This window comes from Durio zibethinus, chromosome 19 (genome assembly GCF_047325235.1).
Source record: "Durio zibethinus cultivar Kanyao isolate XHJ-2024 chromosome 19, ASM4732523v1, whole genome shotgun sequence".
NCBI lineage: Eukaryota > Viridiplantae > Streptophyta > Magnoliopsida > Malvales > Malvaceae > Durio > Durio zibethinus.
The window spans coordinates 22997756-23025692 of NC_143180.1; the positions used below are offsets into that span (position 1 = coordinate 22997756).

Here is a 27937-nt window from a genome sequence, read left to right on the forward strand (position 1 = left end):
TCTGCTCAATTCCTACTCTTTGATTTTCCTTCAAAGTTATTGATCATGTCTGGTATTGGAGAGGTTCCCCTATCTGCTCTCTTTGGGGTGCTGTTTAACAAGTTCAGCTCTTTTGACTTCAAGCTTGCTAGTGAAAAGCAGGTTCACAAGGAGATTGAGAACTGGGAATTCACATTGAAGAATATAAATGCAGTGCTTGCTGATGCAGGGAACAGACAAATGAAAGAGCAACAGGTGAAGATCTGGTTGGCTGACCTCCAAGACTTGGCCTACGACGTGGATGACATCTTGGACGAGTTTGCAACTGATGCTTTGGGACACATTGTCCAGTAATTGATCATGACTGGTATTGGGGAAATACGTAATCTTCTCCCAGTAACTTTGATTGGCACAAAGATTTTTTAAATCTGGGAGTAATTCTCATAGCATTTTGGAGCATATATGTTATACATTCTCAGCACAGAATTCAATGTCATCGTTATATGTCACTACCGTAGTTGTTTCACTATCATCATTGTTTTCTATCTAACCGAAACAAATATAACCGTACATCTAAAGTAAATATATGTCTGAGTCATCAGCTAATGAAAGAATTACATGCACTATGACAAATTCTATTCTCAACCCATGACAAAATCTTTGGTCCAGCTAGGGGCTTTTCTGACACATCTTGGGTCATGGTCTTGGGCTGGCAGCTGACTTCCAACATCCATGCTTATGTTTCTATCATTATTGGCTCTTGCAGCATCGAGGGAATGATGGAAACCCTGTTAGGAGTCCTAACTTAAGGCCCCAAAAACCGTGTGGACCTAGCTCTGTTCATATTGCAAAATTAGGAGACAAAACAATAAACCCATCTAGCCAGTTCTGTGTCTCTTTTTCCATCTCAAGCTAAAACAAGAAAGAAATTGCTATTTTTTTTTTCATTTTCGCCATTACCAAACACTGCCTAAACTCTTCAGCTTTCAGAAAACTAATTGCTACTCTTTTCCTTCTGTTCAATTCCTACTCTTTGATTTTCCTTCAAAGTTATTGATCATGTCTGGTATTGGAGAGGCTGCTCTATCTGCTCTCTTTGGGGCGCTGTTTAACAAGTTCAGCTCTTTTGACTTCAAGCTTGCTAGTGAAAAGCAGGTTCACAAGGAGATTGAGAACTGGGAATTCACATTGAAGAATATAAATGCAGTGCTTGCTGATGCAGAGAACAGACAAATGAAAGAGCAACAGGTGAAGATCTGGTTGGCTGACCTCCAAGACTTGGCCTACGACGTGGATGACATCTTGGACGAGTTTGCAACTGATGCTTTGGGACGCAAATTGATGAAAAGTATTGAATGCCAAGCCAGCACAAGTAAGGTACAAAAGTGTATTCCTGCTTTCTGCACTAGTTTACAACCCAAGGCTATCATGTTTAACAATAAGATGATGTCCAAGATAAAACATGTCTCCAAAAGGTTGAAACAGTTAGAAACAAGAAAGAGTAACTTGCAATTGATAAGCAATAGAGAGCCAAAGACGATAGATATACCGAACAGGCTGCCTAGTACTTCTTTGGTGAATGAAACTGAAGTATATGGTAGAGTAAAAGACAAGGAGACAATACTAAATTTGGTTTTGAGGGATGATGATATTGGTGGTGGAGTTGCAGTGATTCCCATTGTTGGAATGGGAGGAATTGGCAAGACAACACTTGCTCAGCTTGTTTACAATGATTGCAGCATAAGGGCTCATTTTGACATCCAAGCTTGGATATGTGTTTCTCAGGAATTTGATGTCGTTAAGATAACAAAAACGATCCTTCAATCAATCACACATGAGCCATGTCATCAGTTGAATGATTTGAATTTGCTTCAAGTCAGCTTGAAGGAAAAACTATTCAGAAAGAAATTCTTTATTGTCTTGGATGATATCTGGAATGAGAGCTATGATGATTGGACCAAGCTTCGATCCCCTTTTGATGCAGGAGCGGTAGGAAGCAAAATACTTATAACAACACGTAGTTGCAATGTTTCATCAATTGTGAAAACTGTTTCAGATTTTTCATTGCAAAAGTTATCAGATGATGATTCTCTCTGTATGTTTGCTCATCATGCATTAGGAGCAAGAGATTTTAGTGATCATCTAGACTTGAAAGAAATTGGGTTGCAGATTGTGAGGAAGTGCGGTGGCTTGCCTTTAGCAACTAAAACTATAGGAGGGCTATTGCGCAGTACGATGGATCATGATGCATGGAAAGACATACTAGAGAGTGAGATTTGGAATTTATCTGAAGAGAAGAGTGGCATCATTCCAGCACTATGGTTGAGTTACTATCATCTTTCTCCACAACTGAAACAATGCTTTGCTTTTTGCTCTATAATCCCCAAAGATTATGAATTTACAGAGCAAGAAATAATCCTACTATGGATGGCAGAAGGTTTCCTAAATGAAGCAAACACTGCACAGATTGAAGATTTGGGTCGCAAGTACTTTAAAGAACTTGTATCAAGGTCATTTTTCCAAGTATCTAGAAGGAAGAAATCTCATTTTGTAATGCATGACCTTATTAATGATCTAGCTCAATCAGTTGCTGGAAAAATATGTTTCAGAATGGAGGGAAATGAACAAATGAAATATCCAAGACATGTTCGCCACTCATCTTATATTGCTGGCCATTCTGATGGTATCAAAAGGTTTGAGACCTTTTATTCAACAACAAGTCTGCGAACCTTCTTGCCATTTACGCTGATGTTGGAAGAGACTTGCTATTTAAGTAATAATGTTGTTGTTGATCTGCTGCCGAAGTTGAGACACTTGAGGGCACTCTCTTTGCAAAGGTACCACATTACAGAAATTCCGTACTATTTTGGAAATCTGAAACATCTGCGCTATTTGAATTTCTCCTATACTGCAATTAGAAGTTTACCTGATTCATTATGTGCCCTCCACAATTTACAGACTCTATTATTCAGGTTTTGTGAGCTAATTGAGAAGTTGCCCTCAGAAATAGGAAATTTGGTCAACCTATATCATCTCGATATTAATGGTGCATATTTAATAAAGGAAATGCCGAATGGAGTCGGTAGGCTGACTAATCTTCGAGCATTGTCTAATTTTATTGTGGGACGAGGCGATGGATTGAATATAAGAGAGATACAAAATTTATCAGAACTCAAAGGTCAGCTTTCTATCTCTGAATTGCAGAATGTGGATGAACCTCAATATGCATGGGAAGCTAAGCTATCTAGCTTGTTTGGCCTTGATAATATAGAGTTAAATTGGAGTACAGACTTCAATGAAAGTACAAGGAAGAAAGAAGTTGAGAGAGAAGTGTTGAACTTGCTTCAGCCTCATGAAGAGCTTAAAGCACTTGCCATCAAGTATTATGCGGGAATAGCATTTCCAATTTGGATAGAAAGTCCTTCATTTAAATACTTGCAATCTTTAAAGTTTGAAGATTGTCGAAATTGTGGATTATTGCCCGCAGTTGGAAAGCTACCACTTTTAAAAGATCTTTATATCAAGGGGATGCATAGTGTAGTTAGAGTTGGCAATGAGTTTTATGGGGAGAATTGGCCAAATGTATTTCCATCATTAGAGACATTGTGTTTTGAAGATATGGCTGAATGGAAAGAGTGGAAACCTCGTGAATTTGATAAAAAAGGTAGAGAATTCTGTTGCCTCCGACAACTCTTTATTGAGAATTGTCCAAAATTGGTCGGAACTTTACCGGATTGCCTTCCTTGTTTGGAGAAACTTGTGATTAATGAATGTCCACAATTGGTAGCTCCAATTTCAGACCTCCCAATGCTATGTGAATTAGAAATTGATGGATGCAAAGGATTGGTGCTTCAGAGTTCTATCGATCTTTGGTCAGTGAAGAAAATCATTCTTTCCAACATTTCAGCATTTACATGTGTAGCAGTGGAAATGGCAATATTAGAATTGATGAAAGTAGAAAATCTCCATATTAACGACTGTGGGGAGCTGGCTTCTCTGTGGAAAACAAAGTGGGGGTGGATGGCGCCTTTGAGATCTCTTCGTAGTTTGAAGTTTGAAAATTGTCCACAGGTTGTGTCTATAGGTGCAGAAAAGGAGGAAAAAGAAGAGCTTCAGCAGTTAAAACTACCAAGCAACATTGAACATGTAAGAATAGAAGATTGTGCAGGCTTAGAGAAGTTATCAAAAACCTTGCACAACCTCACATGTATTACAGAGTTAGAGATTGTAAAGTGCCCAAAATTGGTTTCACTTTCAATGGATAACTTGCCTCCAACTCTTAAAACTTTGGTGATTGGCAGCTGTGAAAATTTGCAGTGTTTGCTGGATGACAGAGAGAACATCAATTTCAGTGGCACTTCTGTTCTTGAATCTCTCAGAGTTAGTGAATGTGAAGCTCTAAAATCATTATCATCAAGTGGCAAGTTACCCGTGAGGCTCAAAAGGCTGGATATTCATTGGTGTCCGATGCTAGAATTTCTAGCACATGAAATTGGAGACGGTACTTGTCTAGAATCAATTTTCCTCAGGAACTGTAAAAATATTAAATATTTGCCAGAAGGAATGGACAAGCTCAGCCGTCTTCAAATGATTAGAATCCATAATTGTGGAAATCTGGTTTGTTTTCCTGAATGTGGGTTGCCCGTTACCACCAACCTCAAATCTGTGTGGCTCGTTGGATGTGGAAAACTCCAAGCTGTGCCTAACCTCTACTCTCTTCGACATTTGTATGTAGCAAATTGTCCAAGGCTGAAATCCATGGGAGAAGGAGGTTTGCCAACCAACCTAACATCACTTACAATCTATGAACCTGATTTTAGTAAGGCAGTGATGGAGTGGGGATTGCACAGGCTCACCTTTCTTACACGACTTGACATTGATGGTAGTTGCATAGATGCAGAGTCATTTCCACAAGAGGAGATAGGAATGAATATGAAGCTGCCACCTTCTCTCACCCATCTTTATATTTATAGTTTCAAAAATCTAAGAAAGCTGTCCTCCAATGGTTTTCGGAACCTCACCTCTCTTCAGTCTTTGTGGATCCACAATTGCAAAAAGCTCAAATCCATACCCAGGAAGGAAATTCTTCCCTCGCTTTTGCTACTATTAATAAGGAATTGTCCAGTGCTAAAGGAAAGGTGCAAAAGGGATAAGGGAAAACAATGGTCCAACATCGCCCACATACCTCGTGTAGAGATTGATGGTAGATTCATACATGAATGATCAACTAGAAGATTTAAAACTTTTATGATTCTATTGTCCTATACTTAAAGTGGAGGTATTTCAATTTATTAAGCCACAAAGTTGACTCTTCAGTCATCAGCAGCAGCACCAGTTCAAACAATGTCACTAGCAGCGGGGTGATACTAACATCAATGACAACGATGTTGCTGCCTATAGAATCACCATCATTTGCGGTCATGCAGATTGGAAGGATACATACCTATAGGTAAATTGCATTTCTATTTCTTTGCACTAGTATTGGAAAATGATTTTAAAGATTTTGTTTAAAATGAAAAGTTGGCTATACACTTTGTTGCTCAGGAACATGATCATACGACCAATGCGATCCAGAGGAGGAAAGCTGAAAGTTGATCAGCGTATCGAAAATGCAAGTGAGGAAAAATCAGAAAATCTACATTCCAATTGTACATGAATCAGGTATGTCAATATGTGGTTGAAATAACTGTCTCATTGTAGACTTTCAGATGATTTTTGTAATTGGATCAGTACTGTTTGGACCCATAAACATGAAAAATTATTAAATCATCCCGAATACGGCCTGGTGTGTGGTAATTGAAAGTCTAACTATTAACTGGAATCTTCAAAGCTATAAAATTGATATAAACCCTGTCAGTTCCTCATTGTGGCAACTAATGAATGTTAACAACCTTGTTGAATTATTCAGGTCTGTTTTCAATTAGTGACATTCAGTGTCTATATGTAAATAGAATGATACTCAATGTTGGTTTCGCTTCCAAGTGACAGAGGCTTGTGCTTTTGCAGATGCAAAGGAGGAAAGTATGGAGGAGCAGAAGTTGAGAATTTGCACCAATGCCAGACTATTATTTCTGATCAGAAGTTTTATAATTCAGTTCTGCACTGAGTTTTTCGCCACCACTATCAGCCGTTGTATCAACCTCAGAAATCTTCAATGGTAGTTGTGTCGCAGGCATGTTCATACTGAACGCATTCATTTCATGTCATTAAGGTATGTTTTAATTTCGGCTGTCGAGAAGATGCTTGTCTGAATCATCAGTAATTGGACTAAATGGAGTTCTGCAGCTTCAGCTATCGCGCGAACAAGATGCTCTGCCAATGTTTTATTGTTATTGTTACATTCTGCCTGTGCACCATAAGCATCAACAGTTTTGAATTACCGTGGACATTTTTGTTTTTCTTTTATTTATCTCATATGAATCTTCTCTACTTCATATGGCACTTTGAGAGCCCAATTTTATAATTCTAAGGGCTAGAAATCTTTCAGAAACTAAGAATGCCTCGACATAGGCAAAAAGATTCAAAATTTCAAATATTAAAAAAAGATACATAAAAATTACTTTATTAAATTAAAATTTATCGCAACTTAAATAAGTTTAGGTTTTATCTGAACGGACAATGAAAATGATTATAATGAAATTAAAAATAACAATAAAAATGATTGTAACTATAATTAAAAAAATTACTATCATTGTGATTAAAAAAATTTTAATAAAAAATATATAATGAATAGATCTTGTTGATTTTCAATTCAATTAATAGTAAGACAAATTCAAACATATCATACTATTAATGCAGTGGAATCTAAACATAATCTTAAACTTCTTTAAAAATCCATTGTTTCAATCTCGATTTAAACGACGTAACAATACAATGAAAAATGTGGCATTGAGAATGTCAGACATAGCAAGGACAAGCAAGTAAACTAATCACCAACCCTACATGAATCAAGACATAAAATGAGATTACAGAAAGCCCGTGATTAGACTTGGCTTCAACCCCCAAATACAAATACAAAATAACTACATATATATATATATATAAATATATATATTGAACTTAAAATTTTTGTTTTTATTTTCATGAGCCAGTGATTATTTCATTTTATTCCATTGAGAGGTAATGATTTGCATCACTTTAATATATGAAATGGTCAACTTAATTTGCACAAAGATAGAAAAGAAATTAGACTTTGTGATTGGCTGGTTGTTTGGATTTGCATATTAAAAAAGTGTTAAAAGTTATTAATTACAATTATTTTAATAAAATTTTAATTTAAAAAAATTTTAAAAGTGAGTAGTTAAAATATTTTTAGTAAATGCTTTTATAAATTTTAATTTAATTTTTTTTATTATTAGATTTTTTATAATTATATTGAAAATTTTCTAAAAGTGATTAATTAAAATACCCTTAATAAAATTTTAATTTCAAAATATTAAAAGTCATTGATTAAAATATTATTAGTAATTTTTTATAAATTTTAATTTAAATAACTTCTTTTATTATTAGACTTTTTTTATAAATAGAATGAATTTTTTATCAAATGAAAATACAAATAAAACAAGATCAAAGCTTAGTGCATATAAGAATAAAATAATTATATGAAGTTTGTTTATTTAATTGTTGTAAAAACAATTGTATATATAATTTATATTGATAAATGAAATCATAAAAGATAATCATAATTAGTCATTGAAGTTTTTTTTTTTTTTTTGCTATTTATTTCCTTTCATTTTTTGTTTTAATATATTAACTATATATGTATGTTAATGATTTTATTACTTATATGTTTTATGAGTTGATCATTGGATCATTAATAATGTAATTAAATCTTTTTAATCCAAATAATTTTTTAATGTATCATAGTTTGACATTTTTAATTAATTTCTCTTTTATATATTTTTTTTAAAATTTTATAATTATTATTCCTATAAATAAAAACCAATATCAAATTAAATGCAAATCAATTGCATTCCCTCCACAGTTGCAACATGCATATGGGAATCCAACCGCAAGACAAATGGGATATTCAAATGCCCTATATTATAAGATGTAAATGAGAGAACTAATTCATTAAACACATCGCATGGAATTGACACCAATTTTTTTAATTATATATGTTTGGTTACCTAAGTAAAATACTCTTTTTAAAAAAATCTTAACTTGACTAAGATCCCTCAAAAGAATAAGTCTTGATTTTTTAAACATAGTTGGGTTAGTTACATGTAAAGAATATTATAACGCACTCACGATGCCTATAATTCAAACCAATTAATCTTAAATTATCTTTTTAACTTTAATTAACATGGTCTTAATTTATTTTATTATTTATTATTATTTTTTTATTTTAATAATTAAATATTAAAAATATTTTTGGGTTTTTTCAACACCTCTATCGATCCCCTAAAAATATTTTTTACTTTAAAAGTATTTAAGTAACATGTTGAAGAGATTCCATTATCGAAAAATTTATTTATTTTTATGTTTAAATTTTTTTAATTGCACAAAAAATAATAATTTAGATTTTTTAAGTGAAAAAAATAAAATAAATAAACAAAAATATATGCATAAAGAAGCAAACTAATAATCGAGTATGATACCTAGAACTTGGAAGTGCTGGCAATAATCAAATAATCAAAATCAAATATCATGGTTTTAAGACTTATACTTTGGATTCTATGTAAGACAAACAACATATAATTCAAAAGCAATCATTGACCTCTAATTTTTTATTTTGTTATTTCTTCAAAACAACTAATGTCGTTTTTTATATCTCTTGTTCCACCAATTCAGATCTCCCTAAAAATCTTCAAAGAATTGAGATTGAAAACCCCTCAAAGCATAAGCCCACAACCAAGCAATCCCAAAATCAAAGATAATTATAGCTAAAAATTGTTGCAGCTTTGCCTTTTTTGCCTATCAATTGCTATTGATTCCTATACGAGCTTCCTCTGATTTACTTTCACACGGATTTTAGAGTTTAACTCTAATTTTATTCGGGTTTCTCCCAAAAATCAAGTTAAATATATTATACATGTGATTAAGATTTTAGTTCCAACCAAGTCTTTTAATTCCAACATAATTTAAAATTTTAATTTTTTTTCAAGCCCGACTCTTTCTTTTTGTAATTTCGAGATCTCTTTTTCATTTTTAAATAAATCAAAATAAATAAAAAAATAATGAGAAATTAATAAAATAAAATAAATTTTTGAAAATAATTAAATCTAACAAAACCCTTAACTGCATGGATTGTTTACACTCTGAGGAGCATTAAAATGTTCTTTTTTCATTTTGAAAAATAACTGTTAATTTTTAAAATTTTGTCGCATTTGAATTTCTTGAGTCGGGCATTAGAATACCCCACCTGAAAATCATAAAAAAAAAAAAAATTCAAATTGCAAAATAGTAATGACATTTTATTCAAAACGTCTAAGAATTATCATGACATTAACTATACAATAAAATTATATAATTATACATCATTTTTTATGAATTTTTGTAAGCATACAAGAACATATCAAACAATTTCGATATCTTATAAAGAACGTACAAAACGAACTAAAATTCAAGTTAACCTAGCTTGAATTCCAACAAAAGATAAACTCAAGCAAACAAGATTTATATGAACATAATTATATATTCACTTACTAGTTTAACAAAAAAAAAAATTTACTTAAATTACTGATCGTTGAATAAAATTACAATATTGAAGTTGTTATATTATATAAGTCTTACAATCACCGAATACAAAAATTCCTCTTGAGAGTTGTTTAACTACTGATCTTTTCCTATCTCTCTATGTTTTTCTTTTTTTTTTTTTTGAGAAAAATTTTTATTTTTTGGTATTTTTTGCATTTCACAAGAGATAGAAATTATCTTTTTTTTTCTTTTTTAACTAAGCACATTAAAACATTATTGTTTTTTTTTTTAATTTTATAAAATTATAATTTTTTTAAATCATTAAAAATAAAATAAGATTTGAGCTTAACATGTCATAATTTATCGTTTAATTGCTAGGTTTACTTTAATTATTCGTTAATTAGTGATAAGTGATCAAATTCTGACCATTTTAAATAAAAAACAAAACAACCATGATTACGATAATAGAGAGGAAAAAAATAGTAGGGATAACAGGGAGAAAATGTTTTGTCCAATGTATTTGACCTATTAGATTTTACAAAAAAATTAATTGAGTTTGAGTCAATATAATATTAAATTAAAAGATGATTTAAAATTTAATATTTAAAATTTAATTCGAATTTGATCAATTTTTTTTTTAATTTGAGTTTAATTCGAAAAAAAAAAAAATTATTCAAATTTTTTTGATTAAATTCAATTAACATATAAAACAAATTCAATTTTTATATTCAATAAAAATTTGATTATTTATATTTAAATTTAATAAATTTTATTAATTAAAATATATTAAAATATAAAATTTTAATTAATCTCATAAATTATTCGAATTAAATATAAAAATATTTAAATTTAATTTAATTAATCAATTAAATTATTTAAATTCAATTAAATAATAATTAATTTAAATTTAAATTTTATTTAAATTAAATTTAAATAATTTATAAATATTAATATATCATTTATATTTTTAAAAAACGTTACTGTTTGTGCGTCCAACCACAGCCGCCGATATTTGCTGTTTCATCTTTTCTGCAAAAGGCCTAAACCCTAATTTCAAACCTATTAATTGTACCAAAGTCTCGTCGAAAGTCCGCAATGTTTGACTGTGGACAAAAAGACGTGCCTTTTTTTTTTTTTTGTCATTTTCATTTTGTGTACTTAAAAAAGACTAAAACTTGGCAAAGTTAGTTTTTTTCTTTCATTTCACTGTTTGTTTCTCCATGCTAAAATTTCTTCCAATTTCTTTCCTTTTGTTGCAAGAAGTGGGAAAAGCAATGTCAGCTGTTGCAGATGCTGCTCTATCTGCTTTCTTTGGGGTGCTATTTAGCAAGTTTGACTCCCTTGAGTCGCTCAAGTTTGCTCGTGAAAAGCAAGTCTATGGTGAGATCAATAAGTGGGAAAAAATGTCACGTCCCGAATCGAGACATAACACGATCATATTATCTTGAAATAAAACTTCAAAGCAATACGAAACCTAATTTATAATCATTAAACAACTCTCAAATATAAAATATTCTCATTAAGTAACATAACTAGATAATAAATCTCCAAAGGTTCAAAGTAGAGTATTACAACTAAAATAAACAATACTTCATAAAATCCTCTATTTCTAAGTAGTTCTCCAATGCTCGATTCTTCTAGCTTTTCTCAAGCTAATCATACTTATCATTCATAATATCTGTAAAAGAAAAAAAAATAGGGAATGAGCAAACCACAGCTCAGTAAGTAAAGGTTCACACACTTTACCGGATCAAACATCGTTTCATACATGTCATATAGATCATTCAAAATATTCGTCAAATCATAATGTCAAAACACCTTAATATCATCGTTCTGTCAAACACATAAATTCATAAATCATTGTAAAATATGTTATCATTTAAATATCGTAATCAAACCAAATCATGGATCAATCATTAAAAATCATCGTAAATCATCATTATCATAAATCATCATTATCATTCAAATTGTTAACTACGATCACTGCTATAACCCGTGATATCGGTCGTATTGACAATTTCATTCTCATGATCATTGCTAATTATTATAACCCGTTAGCCAGGGCTTACGCTAACTACTATTACCCGTTAGTCAGGGTCGTATGATCATGTCTTTGCTAATTATTATTACCCGTTAGTCAGGGTCGTAGAACTAAGTTCTGGTGTCGATGATCCCACTTCCCAGGGATTTAAAAACGTAGCTATCATAAAATCATCCTTTAAACATAAATCATTTTTTTTTTCATTTCATTAATAAGCATGATCCATTATTTATATAGATAAACACAAAATAATTATATGCTTGATCCTATTTTCATACATCGAAAATAAAGAAATAAAACATTCTTTCATTTAGAAACACACACACATATATATATATTCATAGATTCAAAAACAAGCAAAGTGTGTGAGATTCTACTTACCTTCTTCTGATTCTACCACCTAATTTTTCTCCCTCAAAATTTAGTGGCCTATTCAAGATAATTCCAACATAACAATAATTAATCAACCCATTTGAGGTCACTTATACCAAAACAATTAAGTTAAACAAGTAATAACTCGAGTAATTAATTCTGGCAGTCTGCACTACTTTCACTAAAACGACCATAACTCAAGATATCCAATTCGGAATTAAAATCTTATTAATGCGTTAGAAACTAGACTTGACAAGCTTTCTATCCATATATGGCTCATCTCGTGATTCTTTGTGGATTAATTATAACAATTTTTGCAATCCACGTCATATGCTGCTGCCAGACACCCTGTATACTTTTCATAAAAATTACGTATTTATTCATAGGTAACTCCAAATTCAATTTCGCTTATTTCGTTGAAAAGTAGACTCGATAAGCTTTCCAAACATATATGGCTTAAACTGTAAATCTTTGTATAAAAATTTAGGGAAATTTCGTAATTCCCCCTTACTGCTGCTACTAGGCAGCCTGCACCTCCTTAGGTAAAAATTGGATAACTCTTCATAGGGAACTCGAATTCGACTCCCGTTTGTTTCATTAGAAAGTATATTCAACATGCTTTCCAACCATATATAGTAATCATAGTAGTATTTAACCCTTTAATACAGAATATAATCTTAATTCATCACTACAAACATATGATTCATATCAAGATTTATACGAAACAAAGATTTTCCTTTTTATTCCCATCAAATTTCTGTTTTAACAATAAATTCACATTACCAACTTTCTCAACACTTAACTTGACTCTAATTAAAGTCTAAATCATCTGCCCAAAGAGGGATAATGAAAACCCTAAAATTTTAGGGTTTCTCGATTATAATCTACACTTTAAGACTTAACCATCAATACTCCAAAAATTGAAAAAAAATTATTTACTCACTTCTCCTTGTAGATTTGTTCTTCCCTTCACTTGAAATCCTTCAATTGATCTATTCTGTATAAGAAACATATGAGAAATAAGTTTCTATTTTTATTACGACTAATCGTCGACTGAAAACTGAAAAGTTAACTCTATTAATAAAGAAATTTGGGTTATTTATTAATAAATTCTCTACACTTCTCATTCTTTATTAAAGAACCCCCACTTATAAAAATACTTAAAATAGTCTTTTTTTTTTTTTTTTTTTTGGGGTATTACAAAAGATGTTACGGAGTATCCGTGCAGTGCTTGATGATGCAGAGGAGAAGCAGATGAAAAATGGGTCCGTCAAAATCTGGTTAGCGAAGCTCCAGGACTTGGCTTACGACGTGGATGACTTGTTGGACGAGTTTGCCACAGAAGCTTTGGGGCACAAGTTGATACAGGAACATTCAGCTGGCGCGGGTAAGATACATAACTGGATTCCTGCTTTATGTTTTAGTCCAAGTGCTGCGATATTTAATACTAAGATGCTGTCCAAGATAAAAGAGATCACTGCTACATTAGAAGAACTGGTAACACAAAAAATGAACTTGGAATTGAGGGAGAATGTTGGTGTAAGGCCAAAGAGAAGGTTACCAACTACTTCTTTGGTTAATGAAGTTCATGTCTATGCTAGGGATAATGACAAGGAGGCGATTTTTGAGATTGTTTTGAGGAACGATGGTAGTGATGATGGAGTTTCTGTTATTCCCATAATTGGCATGGGGGGATTGGGAAAACAACACTTACTCAACTTGTGTACAATGATGATAACATAAAAAATTACTTTGATCTCAAAGCATGGGTATGTGTTTCTGAAGATTTTGATGTTGTTAAGGTGACAAAAACTATTTTGCAGTCAATAACTTCTGAAACATGTGATCTCAACGATCTAAATTTGTTTCAAGCAAAATTGGAGGAGAAACTCTCCAAGAAGAAATTTCTGCTAGTTTTGGATGATGTTTGGAATGATAATTACAATGATTGGACCATCCTTTGTTCTCCATTTGAAGTAGGGGCTCCAGAAAGCAAAATTATTGTGACCACTCGTAGTCACCTTGTTTCATCAGTTATGGGCACCGTTCCAGGTTTTTCGTTGCAAGAGTTATCAAATGATGATTGCTTGTCTGTCTTTACTCAACATGCATTAGGAGCAAGAGATTTCAGCAGACATCCAAATTTAAGGGAATTTGGTGAGGAGATAGTGAGAAAGTGCAATGGCCTGCCTTTAGCAGCAAAAACCATTGGAGGCCTACTATGGACTAGCATGGACCACGATGCTTGGAAAGTCGTATTGAAGAGCAAGTTATGGGATATACCAATAGAGAATAGTGGCATAATTCCAGCTCTTTGGTTGAGCTATTATCATCTTCCTCCGCATTTAAAGCAATGTTTTGCATGTTGTGCCATACTCCCAAGGATTATGAATTCGGGGAGAAGGATATAGTCTTACTATGGATGGCAGAAGGTTTTCTACAACAAGCAGAGGATAGAATGCAAATTGAAGATATAGGTAGCAAGTACTTTCGAGATTTAGTGTCAAGGTCATTGTTTCAAGTATCTAGCAGGGATAGATCTCGGTTTGTAATGCATGATCTTATCAATGACCCAGCTCAATCTGTTGCCGGAGAAATTTGCTTTAGAGTAGAGGGTGACAAACAGCTCAAATTTCGAAAACGTGTTCGCCACTCATCTTACGTGGGTGAGTGGTTTGATGGAGTTAAAAAAATTTGAGCCCTTTAGTGAAATGAAGCATCTTTGGTCTTTCCTGCCTTTGATGTTGGCAAGCTATGGACCACAACCTTTCTTAACCAGCACTGTTCTCACTGATTTATTGCCCGAATTGAAATATCTAAGGGTGCTCTCTTTGAGAAGGTACCACATCACCAAGTTACCAGATTCTGTTGGACATTTCAGGCATCTTCGATACATAAATTTTTCTCATACTAGAATAAAAACTTTACCAGTTTCAATAAGCACACTCTTCAATTTAGACACCTTGATATTGTGCTGGTGTATTAATCTTGAGAAGTTACCTTCAGGAATGGGCATGTTGATCAACCTACGCCATCTCTATATCACTGGTGCAACTTCTATAGAAGGGATGCTTGTCAGAATTGGTGGACTAGTTCAGCTCCGAACGTTATCAAATTTTTTTGCTGGCCAAGGGCATGGGTATCAAATAAGAGAGCTGAAGAATTTATCAAAACTGAAAGGTGAACTTTTTGATTTCAGGATTGGAGAATGTTGTTGAAGTTAGAGATGCATTGGAGGCTAAGTTGCATGAGAAGTCAGGTCTGAATCGGCTAGAGATAAATTGGGGTATGGAGTTTGCTAATTATTTAAGATCAGAAAGTGTTGAAAGAGATGTATTTAATTGGCTTCAGCCTAGTGAAGAGCTTAAAGAGCTTAAAATAAAATATTATGGTGGTACAACGTTCCCAGCTTGGGTAGGAGACCCTTCATTCAAATGTTTATTGTCTTTAAGTCTTGAATACTGTAAGTATTGTAGATTGTTGCCTTCAATAGGAAAACTACCATTGCTGAGAAACCTTTGTATTAGGGGGATGGATGGCATAAAGAGTATTGGCACTGAACTCTATGGAGAGAATTGCTCAAATGGATTTTTGTCATTGGAGACTCTTTTGAGAATATGCCAGCTTTGAAGGAGTGGAACCCTTGTGAAGTTGATGACCAAAATGAAAAATTCCCCGTCCTCGGTGAGCTTTTTATTGTGGAACGTCCAAAACTCTTGGAAAGGTTACCTAATCATCTTCCTTCCTTGGAGAAGCTTGTGGTTCGTGAATGCAAGCAGTTGGATGTTTCAATTTCAAGTCTTCCAAAGCTTCGTGAACTAGAAATTGATGGATGCAAGAGGTGCTTCTCAAAACTTCTGCTAACCTTACCTTTGCTCCTTGAACATTGTTTTTCTTTCAAGGGTGTCAAAATTTGCAAGGTTGATGCCAATGTTGACAGCAGTAGAAAATCTTATGATTAACGGCTGTAAGGAGCTGACCTATTGTGGCCAAATGAGGTGGGATTGCTATGCCATTTGAGGTCCCTTGTTAGTTTGGAAATTTTGAGTTGTCCATGACTTGTTTCCCTGGGGGCAAAGGAGGAAGAAGTAGAGCTGCCCTTTGCAATATTAGGTCTTTGATAATAGGGTATTGTGAAAGCCTTGAGAAGCTACCTAATACCTTGCACATCCTCACATATCTTCAGGAGCTACAGATTGAAAACTGCTCGAAATTGATTTCTTTTTCAGAGATTAAGTTACCTTTTACTCTGAAAAACCTGGTGATCAGTAATCATAACAATTTGCACTATTTCTAGATGGAGAAATTATCAATACCGATGATTTCCTCCTTGAGCATTTGGAGATTGCATCATGTCCAACAGAATCTTCAACATCTCAAGATCAGAGATTGCTCAAAATTGGCATCCTTATCATCAAGTGACAAGTTTCCTGTAGGGCTTAAGCACCTAACAATTAGGAATTGCCCTGAGCTGGAATCCACAGGGCAAGAATTTTACAACAACACTTTGCTTGAATTTATTCATAGTAGCTGGTGTAGAAGTGTTAAACATTTCCCCCAAGGATTGGACAAGCTCAGCAATCTTCAGGCAATTGTAGTGGAATATTGTCCATGTCTGATTTCCTTCCCAGCAAATGGGTCGCCCAACACCAACCACAAAGTGCTCCGCATTTATAAATGCGAAGAACTGAGGGGTTTGCCCAACTACATTCACAACCTCACCTCACTTCAAGAATTGGAGATATCAAATTGTCCACATATCATATCCTTCCCAGAAGAGGGCCTTCCTACCAGCCTGGTAACTCTTAGGATGTCCGATTTCAAGCTTTGTAAGCCACTGTTTGAATGGGGATTGCATAGACTGACCTCCCTTAGAGTCCTATCCATCAAAGGTGGATGTCCAGATGTACTGTCATTTCCTCATGAAGAGATAGGAATGATGCTGCCTGCCACTCTTACTAACCTCACCATAGAAGATTTTCCAGTTCTGAAATCCCTATCTTCCAAGGGTTTTCAAAACCTCAACTCTAGTTTTTGTGGATTGCCATATGCCCCAAGCTCACATCCCTTCCAAAAGCAAACCTTCTTCTCTCACTGTTATAATTGCATATTGATGATTGTCCTCGACTAAAACAACGGTGCAAAAAGGATAAAGGGCAAGAGTGGGCGAAGATAGCTCACATACCTCGTGTTGAAATTGATGGTAGGCACCTTCATGACCTAGAGGAGTAAAACAATTGTTTGATCTCTATAATGGAGGAAGAACAAGGTATGCCTACTTTGAGGTATTTATTTGTTTTTCTGATAGTTGACTTGCCATTTTGTAATAACAGTGTACATTACGTTGTAATACTAGGAATCAGTGCTATAATAAGGTGGACAAAACATAAAATTTGTCTACACTAAGATTGCTATAGACCATTTTCTATCAAGTTATCTTGTGCTCTTTTCTTCCATGCCTTAGTTTCTCTGCCTTCAATTTAAAGCAAGATGGAAGTAACTATAATACATATCTGAATTATATTTTTCTGTTATTTAGCTGTCCAATATGTTGTACAATCTGTGAGAAATTTTGATGATTTACAAATGTGAGAAATTGCGGTGTTTGCTGGACGATGGAGAGAATATCAATTTCAGAAGCACATCATTTCTTGAATCTCTTGAAATTAGAGAGTGTTAAGCTCTAAATGCAGTACCATCAAGTAAATCGCAGCCTTATCCTTACTCGGTAGTTTCATACATAAGATTTCATATTGTCTAGGTCTTGAGTTTTAACTTATTTTTTTTTATAATTGACCTATACATAAAGTTTTTTAAGAGATTATGGATTTTGATAGATTAACAACACTCAGCTTATATTTTACAACTATTCTTCTTCTTACCAATCTCCATATGTACTTTTTCACAAGGGAGCAGATTCAGATGAAGCTTAATTCAAGATTTAGGCCAAGCATTGCTGTTCAATCCAAGCCAATAAGACATAAGCTTCTTGGCATTAGAGCATGATCTAGCTTGAAACCCGTGGCTCTTCTTAATAGAAAGTCCTCTGCTTTCACTTGTGTCTTTACGCCCTTCAAAGTTCAAAATATTGGTGGTGAGAACAACTGCTGCAGGTTTTCTGGTTTCTATCGCTTTTGTGTCTCTTTTGTGTTATATATATGCCTGATGAGTGTCTTCATTTCATATCACCAATCATTATTTGGTTCTTCAGGAAGTATTTGTTTGTATCATCATTGATTTTCATGGGACCAAAGGCAGTATTTTCCACAACATGTTCTACCGATTAATCTTTTATCTCTGTTGTTGCCTTGCCTGTCTCCTTGTGCCATGTAAGCATTTTACTAATGTTCGAAAACTCATGTTTTAAGTTATGTTTCTCCTCCAAACAACACAATCCTTTGGCCTTTTATGACAGGATGAAAAACTCAAATCATTCTAAAGGTCTAAAACTCTCAAAACTCAATCTCCTTTTCTAAAAAGTGTATCTCCAAACTGATTTCAGCAGTAAGGTGGATGCAAAATTAGACTTTTTGTTATGCAAGAAATTTAGCATTTTGATGATAGTTTGTTGTAACATTCTCATCAGTGTACTACTATTATTTTGAGTAGCGGAAGAGCATTGACTGTTCTAGCCTCCCATTTTTTCTTATTAACAAGGGATTTTTCCATGTAAATATTGGTGTCTTGCTTTTCATGAGCAGGTGATTATTCCATCTGAGTCTATGCATGTAGATGAGAAGAAAAAAATCAAAATCTAAATTGTAATATTCTTCAACCATTGTACTGATCATATTGATATACATAGGCCATTTTTTAAGTTTATTTCTCTAAGATGAACTGAGAAATTAATGAGAAAGTGGCCATTCATGGACAAAGAAATGGGACATGGTTATCAAAAACCTTGCACAACCTCATCTGTCTTATAGAGAGTTAGACATTAAAAAGTGCCCAAAATTTGATTCACTTTTAATGGATTATTTGCCTCTAACTCTTAGAAGTTTTGTGAGTGGCCAATGTAAGAAATTTGGGGTGCCTATTGGATGATGGGGAGAATGTCCATTTCGGCAGAACATCTCTCCTTGAATCTCTTAAAGTTAGTAACTGTGAAGCTCTGTAATCAATATCATCAAGCAGTAAGTTACCCATTTGGCTTAAATTGTTGAGTATCATGGATTGCCCAAAGCTGGGATTTGTAGCACAGGAAATTGGGGATGATACTTGTCTTGAATCTATTGAAATCATGGAGTGTGAAAATATTAACTATTTACCTCAATGGCCAGATAAGTTGATCCGTCTTCAATGTATTATAGTTCAATTTTGACAAAATCTGTGTTCTTCTATATGTGTCAAAAACTCGAAGCTTGCCCAACCTGTACTCCCTTCAACTTGAAGAGTTGGTCATTAATGAATGCAAGTCCCACCTACTGCCAATTTACTATAATTAATTTCTGATTTTTTTTCATGTACAGTGTTGCTTGCACTTGTATTGTAGAAATCTATGCAAAAAATTTTGGTTTTTCCACCTGCTGATAATGATGTTGTGGGCTCTGTTTTGTTTCTGGCATTTATAGAAGTTAGATTTGTAGTTTGGATTTGTTTCTCTTGCCTTTGATGAAATTTAGTTTCTTTTATCTGAGAAAGAAAAAAGAATGTTTTCCATCCATATGTCATATGTCATATGTCCTGGTTTATTCAATTATTTCAGTTTCCGTGAAATTTGAGTTTTGTTAAAAATATTTACTTTCAATTCTTTTGCATGCAGTTCGGGAAATTGTATGATCCTATTTTCTTATGCTTAAAGTGAAGGAATTTATTAAGCCACAAAGTTAACTCTTCAGTTGTCAGCAGCAGCACCAGTTCAAACAATATCACCAGCAGCAGTAGTGATACTAAAATCAGTGACAACGTCATTGCTTTCTAAAGAATCTCCATCATTTCTAGTCATGTAGATTGAAAGGATACATACCTTTAGGTATATTGCATTCCCATTTTCTTGTGCTAGTATCATAAAATGATTTTAAAAATTGTTTAAACTGAAAAGTTGGCTATACATTGTGTTGTTCAAGCACAAGATATGACCAATATGGTCCAGAGGAGGAAAGCTGAAAGTTGATTGACCTATCGATAATGCAAGAGGGGCAAAATCAGAAAATCTACATTCCAATTGTAAATAAATCAGGTATGTCAATTTGAGGTTAAAGTTAACTTTGTATCATTATAAACTTTCAGATGATTTTTATAATTGGATCGGTGCCGTTGGACATGTAAAATATGAAAAAATTATTAAACCATCCAGAATATAGCCCGGTATGCGGTAATTAAATGCCGATATGCTTGTTTATTCACCTTTTGTGAATAGGAAAAAAGATGGCAATAATAATGATCTGTATCTGAACTCTTTCTGTGAAATCAACAGAAAGTCTAACTATTAACTGTTTATTGGTCATAAAAACTAAAGGAATCTTCAAAGCTATAGGATTGATGTAAACTCTTGTCAGTTCCTCATTGTGGCAACTAATGAATTTTAACAACCTTGTTGAATTATTCAGTTATGTTTTCAATTAGTGACATTCAGCGTATATATTATACATAGAATGATAAAGATTGTTGGTTTCACTTCCAAGTGACAGAGGCTTGTGCTTTTGCAGATGCAAAGGAGGAAAGCATTGAGAAGCAGATGGTGAGAATTTGCACCAATGCCAGACTATTGTTTCTGATCAGAAATTATATAATTCAGTTGTGCACTGAGATTTTCGTCACCTGTAGCAGCCCTTTTACCAATATTAGAAGTTCTCAACTCCTGAAAAATGATTCTTTTTGAAGGTGTTATTAACAACAATAGTAGTAATACTGCTTTCCAAGACGCATGGTAATTATGATGTGTCCTTCCCAGGTTTCTGTCTGGAGCATTAAAGTCTGTTTTCTGCTATAACCTTATACTATTTCAACCTTCCTAAAAACAAGTTTGAAGTAGTCTTCCATTTGAACCATAACATATCAGGTTTCTCTTATGTCTTTGTTGTTCAGTCAGTAAATTTAACTTAAATATTGAAGGTGCTTATAAGTATAGCTCTTTTGTTATTACATGATTTATGACAAACAGAACTCAGAGAATTATAAGATGACTAATTAAAATATTGCTTCTAACTTTCCAGGCACTTCTTGAAGGAAGCTAATTTCAGTAAGATGATGTTGCAGAACAGCAGTGAATGCCTTGAATCATATTCTATATTCTTCTTTGAATCAACCTTCAGTTTTTGAATACATTATTTTGAGAATAGAGATTCCCTATTCATGATGAACAAGATATATGGCACATACATTAAAAATAAAGTAATATATAGAAAAAAAAAAACACTCTTCAAAGCCTTTCTTGGGTAATGGCCATCTTTACCCCTATCTTGTTTACATTGTTATATCTGTAATAAGGAATCTGATTTCATCAATCGGAAATTGCAGTTTAGTGGAGGAATGGAGGTCAAAGACATAGCCTGTGAGGCATCACATAACAAGCCGGTTAAATAAAATGTGTTTAAACTTTAAAGACACAAAGTCATTTCTTCTTCCCTTGGCGCTGCGCTTCCCTGGAACTTTTGCTAGCGAAAATTACGGCCGGGTATTTCAAAACTTCGTAGGTTTTTAGTGGTCAGTTCGAGTTATGATTTGTATGTCATGCGTGTTACTGAATGCATTCAATTCATTTTATTGTGGAATGTTTTATTTTCAGCTGTCTAGAAGATGCTTGTCTGAATCATCAGTAATTGGAATAAATGGAGTTCTTCAGCTCCAGTTATCGCGAACAAGCTGTTCTACCAATGTTTTTTTGGTATTGTTACATTCTGCCTTTGCACCATAAGCATCAACAATATTGAATTACCATGAATGTTTTTGTTTTTCTACTGAAACTTCAAAATAATAATTTGGCCTTACTTGACAGGATAATAACTCTATGTTCTGAGCCCCATTCAACGTACGAACCGGGAAGTTCTCCAGGCAGCATGTCATTTCTTAAAAGGGAACTCATGATTCCAGAGAACCATATATCTCATCAGTGCAAAAAGGGACATGATATTGAAGTCTAAAACTGCTTTCCCAATTCCTTTCTGACTCGTAGATGCAAGTTTGCCGATCAAGGATATGGACCTGGCATGCTTAAACTGAGAATGCTGACATCTTATGATATTGGGGAGTTATTTGGTCATCGAATGGTCTCTGATATACATTCATGACTGGTCAATTCACATTTTCTGCCTGTGGCAGTTTTTTTGACAAATGTCTGAAGATGAAGACGGTTTTGTCCTTTTGTTTCTCACATTATTCAGCTGATCATGACTTGTATTTAGTATCTGGAAAAATAGATACCATTGTATCTTTGCCTTTGTTTGGCACTAGAATTTCCACTGCCAAGTACCAAGAAAACTAGAGAGGAATGCATCAAGTGCCAACAATTTCCACTTCAAAATCTTTATGATCTGGAATGTAATTCTCTATCAAAAAGTGAAAGTATCATGGCATCAAACAGGAGCAGGCCAGCTGATTACATCTTCATTCTCTACAATTAATCATGTATTAATCTTCTCTGATTCCTAAGACATTTTGAGAGCCCAATTTTATAATTTTTAGGATTAAAAATCTTTCAGTAACTAAGAATGCTACAACAGTAGCAAAAAGATTCAAATTTTCAAACAATAATAAAAGATACATAAAAATTACTTTATTAAACTGAAATTTGTCACAGCTAAGATAGACTTAGGCTTCCTAGAAGTCTACTCGTTTTAATCCGATTTTAAAACGACATAACAACACGATGAAAAATGTAACGTTAAGAATCTCAAAGACCATGACATGTTAAGGCCAAGCAAGTAAACTAATCATCACCCCAATATAAAACAAGACATAAAATAAGATAACAGAAAGCCCGTGACTTAGACTTGTCTTCACCCCTCAAATACAAATACAAAAAACTACAAAAAAAAAAAAAAAAACTTTAAAGATTTTTTTTATCAGATATATCTAATCTCCCACACTCTTTGCCAAAAGTTACTACTAGAATGGAACCAAGGTACTTTTAGGTACAGGTCTCACGGGCCACGCCCAACCTCGAATTGGGCACATCGAAAAGCACCCTATGGTTCTGTTGCTGCATATTGGCTATCACATTCAGCACTGAATTCACGTTCTCTGGTGCTGATGCCATGGCCAAACATGTGATGCTGCCTGCGGTGCTGTGGATTAGTAGGTTGTCTTGTGCCAGTGTCACGTTCATGCCGGTGAACATGAACGTTATTGTCGGTGCCAAGATCGGGACCGTGTAACATGTGTCGAATCCGCCGAGAGATGTCACGTTGGCTACCTTAACTCGCCTACGGAACTCGTTTCGGACGGCTACGTAGGCTGGTTCCACTAGCCGGGTGAAAACCGTTCCTGAATTGTATAGCAAAGTTCAGTGATATACTCATAACGCAACGACAAATAAATACATAAACAAATACAAAATTGAGCCTACTAATAATTTAATTTGCCAAAAGATAACCTCAAAACATCAAATTTTTCGTAGAAAAAGAGGAAACATTACCAGAATCAATGATGGTACCAGCACCAGTGGTAGGATTGAAAGCCAATGCATTTGGTGGGATATCAACAATTCTCCTTCCAACTCTTATTCCAATCAAATTCACAAAGTAAAGTGATGGTCTTCTAGGGTTCTTCAGCAATGGGGTGTACTTGATCCTCAATGGCTGCCCAGTTGGCCCAAGTCTCAGTGACCCAGAAAAGTTAAGTGACCTGAAGCTAGGCAAGCAATATGAAAATGTCGACTTGTACAAATTTTCGGTTTGTGAGAGAAGCGATAATGGGCCTCGGCCAAGGCCCAATAAGCCCTGTGGTGGCACAGAGCCGCCAGATGTCTTTTGGAGACAGCCGAAGGTGTAGCTGGGGACAGGGTCAGTGGCTAAGGTGACCGTGTCCTGAGAAAGGTTCGCTGCTATGGTTGAACCACCGTAGGTCATGTTGAATATGCACGCGCTGCCACCGCAAGTGGGGTTTGGTACCTGAAATTATCACATGATGCAAGTGTTTTAAGATATTTCTGAAATGAAAATTTTCCCATTTTGCTAAACAGCTAACCGTGAGCTTTATAGATAGTAGTTTTACCAACAAAAATTGTTATTATGGAATAGTTTAGTGACCAGTTTTGCTCGCGCCAGCCAAACACGTGACAAGCAGGAAGTAAGAGATAATTGTGAACTATTGAGAAATGAAAGCTTACCTGCTTGCATTGAGCAGCTTGGCAGCCAAGGGTCTTGAATGTGGTGGATTTAGCGTTGTCAAAAACACTAGAAGCGCAGCCAAGGCAGCCTGTGCAAGGTATCCAAGCAGCATCATTGCTAGTATCCATGGCCATAAGCATGGTTTGAGGTGGTGTTCCAATTTTGGCCCTGACAATGTAAGTTGGACTCTGCACAATCTGCCTGCCTGAAGCTACTGGCACCACAGATTTCTTGGCCACCAGGCTTGACAAATATTGCAGCCTTGCCTGGTCCTTGGCTTGCATTTGGAGTACATCCTCTTCCCATGAGAGTGCCCTTGAAGGTTTGAAGGGTGAGCATGGACTGTAAATATGGAACACTTGGAGGTTTGAGCCATGGTCTTGGGTGTCACATATGGGGTTCAGACCTTGCGCTAGTGAAAAGAAGAGGAAAACTAGAGAAAAAAGATGGGTTTTCATAGTTTTGCAGGAAAATCAAAGTTTAGTTTCCTTTGATGGTTTAGGAACTGAGATAGTGTGTATATATAAGTGGGGAAGTATGTTAAGTGGAGTGGAATGACATGTAGTTTAGTGGGTTGTTTTTGCTAACAGACTGTCTTCCATTTGCTTTTAAGGCTGTACCTCCCATCCTTCTTGTCCAATTCTACCTGGAAATAGTATCTACTTGTACTAATATTTCTTTTTTATTTTTCATATAGAAAGAAAAAGAGAAATTTATATATATACATTAGGTTATGGTATGCTCGTGTTTTACATGTGCCTAATTTTTTAAATGATTTTAAGATTTCATATTTGATATATTTGTGATTTTACTTTCAAAATATATCTTACAAAAATCAAATTTTCATTGAAAAAAAAGGATTTCATCTTTTTATCAATTAGACAAATATTTAGCAACAAATGTTTAGTTCAAGTGACAAAAAATATATATTTTTCTTATTTTTTGGATTTAAATCCATTAAAAAATTATAAAAAAATAATTTTTCGTAAATTTATTAAATTCAACATCATTAAATTTATTTGAATCGATCCAAGAGATGTATTAGACAAAATTTTTACTACTAAATAATAAAAAAATTCGACATCAATCAATTTATTTGAATGGATCTGGAGAGATTTATTAGATAAATTTCTTACTACTAAATAATAAAAAATTTTAGACTAGTATTTGTGAGTAAGAGAGACTTGGAGGATGATTTAGGACAAGCTTTAGCGGAAATTCCATAGAAAAATTTTACATTGTAGGAGGAAATATAGTTCATCGGGGATTGAGCAGATCTCAAGATATGCTCTTTGGACAGTGCAAAATAAACTTTGGGTTAACTTTTCTTTATTCTCTCTTCTGCGTGCTAATCAACTATTGCATGCCAATCTAATTGAAAAAATTAAGGGATCTGATTGCCACTTTACAAGCAGCAAAAAGTGGCATTTGTGATAAGATAATTATTTTAATGTTGACACAATATTTTGCTCATTTTTAAATCAATCGATATATTATTAAAATTGATATTTAAATTTAAAAGATTTCACGATCTTTTTAAAAATTTAAAAAAAAAATTTTGAGTCCCTAGATAATTATTTGGCTGCATTATATTTTGTAGCTACCTTAAGGGAGGAAACGTAGGCGCAATTGAGGGGATACAAACAACCAAACTTGGTATAAATAGATTCATACAAATTGTAAATCAAGGATGTGAAACTGAAACTCTGGTTTAAATTTAACTTTAATAATGAAGTAAAGTTTAAATAGAAATCTTAAATTCAATCTATTATACTCTTTTAATATTTAAAAAAAAATATTTTCGAGCATTTGATTGAATAGTAAGTTTATGCATTTCATGTTTAAAGAACGAGTCCTTCAAAATCAATAGGAAAAAGAAGGAAAAAGTAAAGAGAAAAGAAAGAAAAAAGATTTTGCCTGTAATTAGCGAGTTCTGGTGACCACCTACTATATAGTTCAACATATTCTTCATAGAATTCAAAAGGCAAAGGGGAAATAAAGAGGAAAAGGAAAAATAATACCCAAGATTTACCATGCAAAGGGATTTCCCCACAGCAAATTTTATCCCCTTGAGATGAAAGAAAGTGAACATGATAATGATCATGATTGCTAATTAGTTCATGCAATTTGCATCATTTAACATGGGGATTACCAATTCCTTTTCCACATCCCAAAAAAAAAAAGCAGCATATTCTTGTTTTTTTACCTTCATAATTTGCCCTTAACCCTCTGCCATGAACCCTCACAACCTTCCCAAATGCAGCAATCCTCATGCCAACACAGCAAGAGCTCACTTAGCTAATAGCTTATTCTTTTTTTATGAGAGTAGATGCCCAAAATCTTGAGTTTGGAATAGGTAAAGATATATGGAACTTACCTTGAGAGATGAAATATTATAACCCTTCATAAATGTTTTTGTTGCATATAATGTGGATATGTAGTTGTCAAAGCATTACATTGTTGGTAAGGTTTGCAGAGATTTTTTTTTTTTAATGATGATTGTGAAAACTCATTTTCATTACCCTAGACCTTAGCATGGTAGGCATTTTGGTGGAGGGCTGACCATGGCCTCCCATTTCCTTGGGACCAAGGGAAATATGCTCTCTTTCTAAGCTATTTATAACTTTAAACCTAGCTACAAGGGAAATATAGATTTACCGACAGAAATCTAGGTTAATTTAGTCAAAATATTCGATTTTCTATTAATCCAGTTCAGGGGTTGTCAGGTTTCAAGACGTAATACCTTCTCGACAAATAAGTATAAAGTAAATTACTGTCACTAATGGGATCGGGTGAGTCCAAAGATAATTTAAGAAATAAAATAAAAGTAGCTTCAAATCATAAATAATTAGTTATAGTAATTAATGTTTGTTGATTCGAGTAATAAAGAGTTTAATTTTTTTTTTAAATATGATCTCAATTTTAAATTTTATGAATGAAAAAAATAAGCGTTGAAAAAACTTATTTTTTTTATGAAATTCGATCCGATTCAATTTTGAAATAATTAAAATTTAAAATAATTATCGGACACCAAAAATCTTAGATAAAAAAAATTAAGTTATGCATATTATTCTAGGTAAAAAAATGATAAATATAAAAAGGAGTTTCAAACTAAATAACCTCAACAATAAAAGTTATAGATTTTAATTTTAAAATCTCTCAAATTCAAATCTTGAATTCAAAGGTAACTCTTAATACTGTCACTTTTTACATTTAACAAATTTACTTCTTTTATTTTTAGATTACTACTTAAAAAAAAAAAAAAAAAAACAAATAAAATTTTTATAAGGCAAAAAGAATTTAGCTCTCATTAATGGTCCAACTGGGCTTTACATGTAAAAGAATAAATAAATAAATAAATATATATATTTTTTTAAAGAAATACAAAGAGCATATATAAACTAATATTAATGAGGATGATTATTTTATTTGACAGAGATTTGGGATCTAATAAGTGAGAATTAACGTGTGTATCACTCACAATCACATGCAGAATTAAAATATTTTGACAAAGATTAGCATAATTAGAATATTCTTAATTAATTAAATAGTATCTAATAAATTAGATTTATTATGTAATTATGATTAGGGATGTAAATGATACATTAGTACTCGTAAGTTACTCGAATTTGATTCG

The 27937-nt window shown here is 33.5% G+C and overlaps 2 protein-coding genes and 1 pseudogene across 3 annotated transcripts; 2 read left to right on the plus strand and 1 right to left on the minus strand.

The window, feature by feature from the left end:
• Positions 1 to 870: 870 nt before the first annotated feature.
• LOC111309962 (putative disease resistance RPP13-like protein 1) lies at positions 871 to 6380 on the plus strand. The gene is made up of 3 exons (XM_022908999.2): positions 871 to 5428; positions 5524 to 5640; positions 5986 to 6380. Exon 1 carries the CDS (start codon positions 1039 to 1041, stop codon positions 5200 to 5202), a length of 4164 nt encoding a protein of 1387 aa, XP_022764734.2. The 5' UTR covers positions 871 to 1038; the 3' UTR covers positions 5203 to 5428; positions 5524 to 5640; positions 5986 to 6380.
• Positions 6381 to 13237: 6857 nt separating this feature from the next.
• On the plus strand, positions 13238 to 22579 carry LOC111309966 (putative disease resistance RPP13-like protein 1; annotated as a pseudogene). Its single transcript, XR_016330439.1, has 10 exons — positions 13238 to 15990; positions 16065 to 16324; positions 16367 to 17300; positions 17571 to 17733; positions 17941 to 18125; positions 19794 to 20210; positions 20680 to 21032; positions 21187 to 21647; positions 21759 to 21857; positions 21969 to 22579. The product of XR_016330439.1 is annotated as a putative disease resistance RPP13-like protein 1 (transcript).
• On the minus strand, positions 21968 to 24795 carry LOC111309965 (aspartyl protease AED3-like). The gene is made up of 3 exons (XM_022909001.2): positions 24300 to 24795; positions 23607 to 24081; positions 21968 to 23455 (listed from the first exon to the last, which is right to left on the minus strand). Exons 1-3 carry the CDS (start codon positions 24756 to 24758, stop codon positions 23100 to 23102), a joined length of 1290 nt encoding a protein of 429 aa, XP_022764736.2. The 5' UTR covers positions 24759 to 24795; the 3' UTR covers positions 21968 to 23099.
• Between the last annotated feature and the right edge of the window lie 3142 nt (positions 24796 to 27937).

What these genes read in the sequence shown, in the direction of transcription:
- LOC111309962 (XM_022908999.2), top strand. Translation starts at nt 1,039, where the DNA reads ATGTCTGGTATTGGAGAGGCTGCTCTATCTGCTCTCTTTGGGGCGCTG.
- LOC111309965 (XM_022909001.2), bottom strand. Translation starts at nt 24,758, where the DNA reads ATGAAAACCCATCTTTTTTCTCTAGTTTTCCTCTTCTTTTCACTAGCG. An exon ending in AAGCTGCTCAATGCAAGCAG is followed by an intron (nt 24,082 to 24,299) that starts GTAAGCTTTCAT and finishes TGATAATTTCAG; the next exon opens with GTACCAAACCCCACTTGCGG. An exon ending in TGGTACCATCATTGATTCTG is followed by an intron (nt 23,456 to 23,606) that starts GTAATGTTTCCT and finishes TATACAATTCAG; the next exon opens with GAACGGTTTTCACCCGGCTA.